The following is a 6,159-nucleotide window of genomic DNA, read 5'->3' on the forward strand; positions in this document are numbered from 1 at the left end:
TAAGCTTATCTCCTGATATTCTAGGGATCAACGAGTGATCCATCCATTTTTCTGATGGCACTGTTGCCCAAGATGATGGGGGCTGGTGTCATAATAATTCTACTACGGACAACAGCCACTTGTAGAATAGGTCTATGTTATTCTAAAATAAATGATGGATTCATTCCATCCTATGTAACATTTCATCTAAGGATCTGTTTTCCTGAGTGGTATTTTTGGTACCATTTCTCCCTGTTAGGCAACCTCATCTATCACTTTGAACATATTGCTGCCCAAGTATATATTCTTCAGGTGTTTTTTAGGTTTTCAAGGATGGTGAAATAAAATCCTCTTGATCATCTTGCTCATGGCAGCTGTGACTTTCTGGTTCCTTAGGCTGTAGATGAAAGGGTTCATCAGTGGAGGCAATATTGTATAGGTCATTGCAATTAAAAGGTTCTGTATAGGAGATGTGTCTGATGTGCCGCTGAGGCCTGCAATCATTACAGAAATGAGATATAAGATGAGGATCATCAATTGAGGGGAGCAGGTTGAAATGGCCTTGTAGCGTCCTTCCACAGAAGGAATCTTGAGCACGCTGCAGAATATGCGAGCATATGATACAATTAAAAAGGCAAAGCAGAATAACAAAGAGAACAAACTTGCTACAATTAATTCAAATTCAGTATTAAACACACCAGAGACTGAGACTTCCAAGATGTGAGGGACATCACAGAAAAACTGGTGGATCAAATTGGATCCTGAGAAGGGGAGGCGGAATAGGTTCCCTGTGTGTAGAGCTGAATAAATAAGCCCACTGAGCCATGAGCCAACTGCTGCCCAGACACAACGTGCTGGTGTCATGATGATGCCATAGTGAAGGGGCTGGCAGATGGCCACAAAGCGGTCGTAGGACATTGCCACAAGCAAAGCAAACTCCGCTGCTGAAAAACAGAGAACAAAGTAGACCTGAGCAGCACAGCCAAGAAGGGACAGGGACTGAGTGCCAGACAAGGAATTCACAATAAATTTAGGAAGAGTGACTGAGACAGTACAGATATCCAGTACGGATAAGTTGATCAGAAAAAAATACATAGGGCAGTGAAGTTGTGGATCAGTAATAATTGCAGCAACGGTGAGAAGATTGCCCATCAGGGCAGCCAGGTAAATTGATAGGAACAGAAGAGCATGTAAGACCTGCAGCTCCCGCCTGCTGGAAAACTCCATGAGGAGGAATTCTGTGATGATTGAGAAGTTGCCCATCCCTGCCGCTGAGCTGTAAGTTAACTAAAATAAAATCACACCATGAGTAGCAGAAACAGTGTTGGAAAGAAGAAGGAATTAAAAGAGTTATTCAAAAGGAACTTGAAAACTATTCTGTCACATTAAAATGAACAAAATCAGAAATAGATTATATTTGAATGACAAAACCAGATAAAGGCAGAGCTTGTAGTAGATGCTTCCAACATTTCTGGAACAGAGTTTTAAATACTTAGCTCTGCAGAATGACCAAAGGAGCAGGATGAACATTAGGAAAGTGAATAATGCCACTACAAAATTAATAAAGAGGACTATCACCACCAAGAGTAGAAATGGATTTCATTCACGCATGCATGCACCCCCCCACACACATACATATATACATTTATACACACTTATAAAAACATGTATTTGTATACACACATGTATATATTGATATTAAATATATCTATATCTATACATATATCTTTATATTTATTTTTCTATAATAATAGATAAAGAAACTGAGAAAGATGAGGATGAGGGAAATATTAATACTTTTTTACATACTTCCTATATGTACTGGAAAATGATTTAAAAACATTCAAACTTTATATACATTAAGTTAATTTTATTGGTAGTATTGTTTCACAGCTTGGGAAAGCAAGGTCCAAATTGATTCAGAAGTTTTTTTACAAAGTAACAAAGACCATTAGTAGTAACGTCAGAACGTGAAACCAATTATTCTAACTTCAAATGCAGTGTCCCTCTTATAGAAAAAAAAATCAAAATACAAATAACTTCAGAAATAGTAAAAGGGATTACTCTGATGTTGTTGTAAAGACATTTTTCAGTTGTGTCCAACTCTCCGTAATCCCGTTTGGGTTTTCTGGGTAAAGATTTCTTGGTAAAGATACTGGCATGGTTTAAAATTTCCTTCTCCAGCTCATTTTATAGATGAGGACCTGAGGCAGAGTTAAGTAACTTGCTCAAGGTCACACAACCAGCAAGTATCTGAGTCCAGATTTGAACTCACAAAATATCCCCTATTCAACTCAATATCTACTGTTTAATCGTTATGTTCTAGACTTAAACTAGAAAGAACCTGACATGGTAGAAATGTCCTATCTTCCAAAAAGCTCATCATATTTTTGTTTGTTTTCTATCTCTCTAGCCCAGACTTTTTTGCACTTGCATGTATTTCTAGAGCTCTCATTCTGAGGTTGTAAGAAAGCAACTATTCAGCATTTTACTGCTCAGATGTCCTTCCTCATTCTTGCTAAGACTGTCCACATTAATGATTTTGCTTAGTGATAAGAAACAGATGTCCCATTTGTGGTCCAAAACTGATGGCTAGCAGAAGGCTTTTTCTTTCCAGGCTGAAGATTTCCCACCTGAATAAGTTCCCTCTTTACCCTCATTCACTTAGAATCTTTTCTTTAAATAAGGTGAATAAGGTTTTTCCTTCTTCTTGTGAGAGCATTTTTCCCCTAGTTAGACAAGACCAAGGCAGAGGCTAGCCCATGTCTTCCATCTGGTTCAATGATCAGTAGCTGGAACAGGCAATTCAAGAGATCTGAATTTTAGAGTTATTTTTACCCCTTCCTAGGCATTTCCCCCTTAGTGTCACCTCTTCATCTCTCACTACCAGCTTGCTCTGGGCATAAGGCCCAGCATCTGTAAAATTAGCTTGTTGTCTGCATACTGTTTCTTATTGTGTGAAAGTAATCCATTTTCCAGATCAGAAACTATGAGGATGAACTACTGCAAGAGTTAATTGCCTTAGAAAAGGAATTAGGAATGGAGTAGTGATTTTATTTCTATGAGCACCTGCTGGAGAGAAAACTATGTCTCCCAATGCAAATACAGCTAAGGTAGAGATGTAGATGGAGATGATGGAGAAACAGAAAGATTGAGGTAGAGATAAAGAGTAATATACTGATATAAAAATATACATAGAGAGACATAGATAATGGATAAATGAATGGATATATAGATATACAGATTGATGCCATAGATATCAATAAAAATATTGTTGGAGTGTCATCCAGACATGCATATATGTGTATGTGTATGTATATATACACGCACACACACACACATATATATGTATATGTATATGTATATATATGTGTATATATATGGAAGTGTACTTTATATATATATAAACATACATGAATTTTGTGCATATGTATATATATATATATAAAATAGTATTCATATGTTCATATGAGTGTGTGTTGTGTATGTATATATGTAGAGAGACAGAGAGAGAGAGAGAAGAGAGAGAGAGAGAGAGAGAGGCAGGTTGCAAGGGGGATGATAGATAGATAGATATCTAGATAGATAGTTGGACAGCTAAATATAACTGTTTCACTCTCCCACTTAGCCAGAAATACTCTGCTAGACCTCAGCCACTTTCCCAATTTTTCCCCAAAGCATGAACCCAAGTCAAGATTAGAATTCATTCTCCAGTCTTCCAAATATTCCATCATTTACTCTCACAGTTCCACCATTTTAACAGCATTGACAAAACTCAGAGCTCCAGAATTCACTAAGCTAGAATATTACTACCCTACATGCAGATCTATATGCATTCACCTGTAGCAGACATATACCTATACACATTCATATTCACACACACATACACGCACATGCACACACACTCACACATACGTACATAAACAAAAGATGTTTTCCTGTGCTCCAAGGTTCTCTTTCCCTCTCTATAAACAAAAGCAAGAAAGAAGCCACAGACCTGGAATTCTCAGAGGACAATATAACAAAACACAAATTTAGAGAGTTTCTGACCATATTGACTGTCTCCTCATTTTAATTTTTACTGAAGAATGAACATTTTCCAGTTAGAAGAGGCCAAGAGATCTAGCATCTATTTCAAGCTGAGACCCTCACTGAAGTCCATTGTCTCTCTCTGAATGTCTCTTTCAAATGTGATCATAGGAGCAGAGACTCAAAGCTGGAAGGAAGCCTAGAACTTAGTCATCCAGGCCCTTTCTTTACAAAGGATGAACAGACATAACAGTGACTGACTCTAGTTCCCCCTGTTGTAAATGCAAACGTCCTGGGTAACTGTCTTCTGCTTCCAAATTCTGCACTCCCTCCAGTGAATTTATTCCAAATGCCAATCCTCTCTATTGGAACAAAACTAAATTACAGATGAGGGGATGGGGGAACCTGAGAGGCAAAGCTACAATAGAAAGTCAGGGTCCCCATGTCCTCTGATTATCTTTGCAGTACTACATCATAAAGATTAAGTTACAGACAAAGTGCAGCAAGGCTTTGACTCTCTTGCCCGAGTCTCCCAGGAATCAGTAACACAAATTTACTATTGATTGAATGTTGAGGGGCAGCTAGGTGGTGCAGTGAGTAGGGCACTGGCCTTGGAGTCAGGAGGACCTGAGTTCAAATCCAGCCTCAGACACTTGATACATGTACTAGCTGTGTGACTTTGGGCAAATCACTTAACCCCATTTGCTCTGCCAAAAAACAAAAAAAAAAAAGAAAAAGAAAGTTGACCTGGGGTCTATCATCATGGATCAGAAAAAAAAATAGGACTCATGTTTCCATAATAGTCTTGAGATTCATAAAATATGTTGCATACATATTTTGAGTTAGTGAGCTACAAAGATAATACTATGCACATGATACAGCCATGTTAATGGAAGGTTCAGTGAGGCAGAGGTTTACCCGTAGTCAAATCACAGTAAGTCAACAGACATTCATTAGTTGGCTACTATGTCCCAGACACTGTGGTAAGCATTGGGGTTACAAAGAAAGGCAAAAGACAGCACCTAACTCCAACAAACTCACAGTCATCTGGGAGGAGAAAACAAGTAAATAAGTAGGTACAAATGATATATACAAGAAGAATTGGAGATAATCTAAGATGGAAGCCAAAAAGATTCCACAGCTCCTAAGAGCTAGAAGAAGAATTTGGACTATGGTCTTAATTCCAGTTCACCACACTATCGACAGTGTGACACCAATTAACTTACCATAAAAGAGAATCACTTACACAGAGATCTCCCCATGATTTTGAGTTCACACATTAAGCACCTGAACAAATTGACCAGTCACAAAGAAAAATAATTATAATCATACTGAAAATGCCTCAGCTATTTGTTTTGATGTGTATACTTTACAGTTGTATTGCCATTTTGTTTTCTACCTACTTACAGTGCTATACATAATCTGGAGACTATCTCTTTCCTCACCAATTAATTTCATTCTCACTGGCAAATTCAAAAATTTTTCAAAGCACTGAAGTCTAAACTCCTAATCCTGTAGTTATTCTGGAGATTTTTGGTGATTCTTTTGTTATATATCTTGGTTAAATATATTGCTCAGTGTCTTTTGGAAGAGGTTCTGCAAGATCACCAGAGAATTCAAGATAAACTTCATCATTCCTGGGTTGCTATGGATTCTCTGACCCATCCCTTGAGAATAATTAGATAGGGTACAATCTTTTATAAACAACATGGTGAAAAATGTTCTCCCTTCAGGCTTATTAAAATATCAGCCATAAAATTATAGACTATTGTGAGTCTCTGTGTCCATGATGCTCTTAGTCAATAGTCAATAGATGTTTAATGAATGCCTACTGTTGCCAGGAACTGTGTTAAATATAAAGGAAATGGGGGAGAGGAAGATGAAGAGGAAACAGCACCTAGGACCAGGCCATGTGGGAAAAGTCCAAAGTCAGTGCAGTTGGTAGGAAATTAGAAGGTTGTTGTGGGCTCCCCTATTAAATGTAGGGTTTAGAGGACATAGCTCTGCCCTCCAGTCAGAGGGTCCAATTAGAGGCATAGGTAATAAGATACATGTAGTATGGTTGATTCAGTCTCACAGGATAATGTGATTTCACAATGAGTTTGTTTATTAAACGTTTAATTCATTTATTCATAAGTCCTAATTCACTTT

At 37.8% G+C, this 6,159-nt stretch overlaps 1 protein-coding gene across 1 annotated transcript; it reads right to left on the reverse strand.

Annotated features, from left to right (window-relative positions):
* Nucleotides 1-306: 306 nt before the first annotated feature.
* LOC118855096 (olfactory receptor 14I1-like) lies at nucleotides 307-1,242 on the reverse strand. Its single transcript, XM_036765215.1, has one exon. It carries the CDS (start codon nucleotides 1,240-1,242, stop codon nucleotides 307-309), a length of 936 nt encoding a protein of 311 aa, XP_036621110.1.
* Between the last annotated feature and the right edge of the window lie 4,917 nt (nucleotides 1,243-6,159).

The sequence above is a fragment of the Trichosurus vulpecula genome, chromosome 6 (assembly GCF_011100635.1).
Source record: "Trichosurus vulpecula isolate mTriVul1 chromosome 6, mTriVul1.pri, whole genome shotgun sequence".
NCBI lineage: Eukaryota > Metazoa > Chordata > Mammalia > Diprotodontia > Phalangeridae > Trichosurus > Trichosurus vulpecula.

Bases quoted from the DNA above. Each gene is read 5' to 3' on its own strand.
- LOC118855096 (XM_036765215.1), bottom strand. From the start codon at position 1,242: ATGGGCAACTTCTCAATCATCACAGAATTCCTCCTCATGGAGTTTTCC.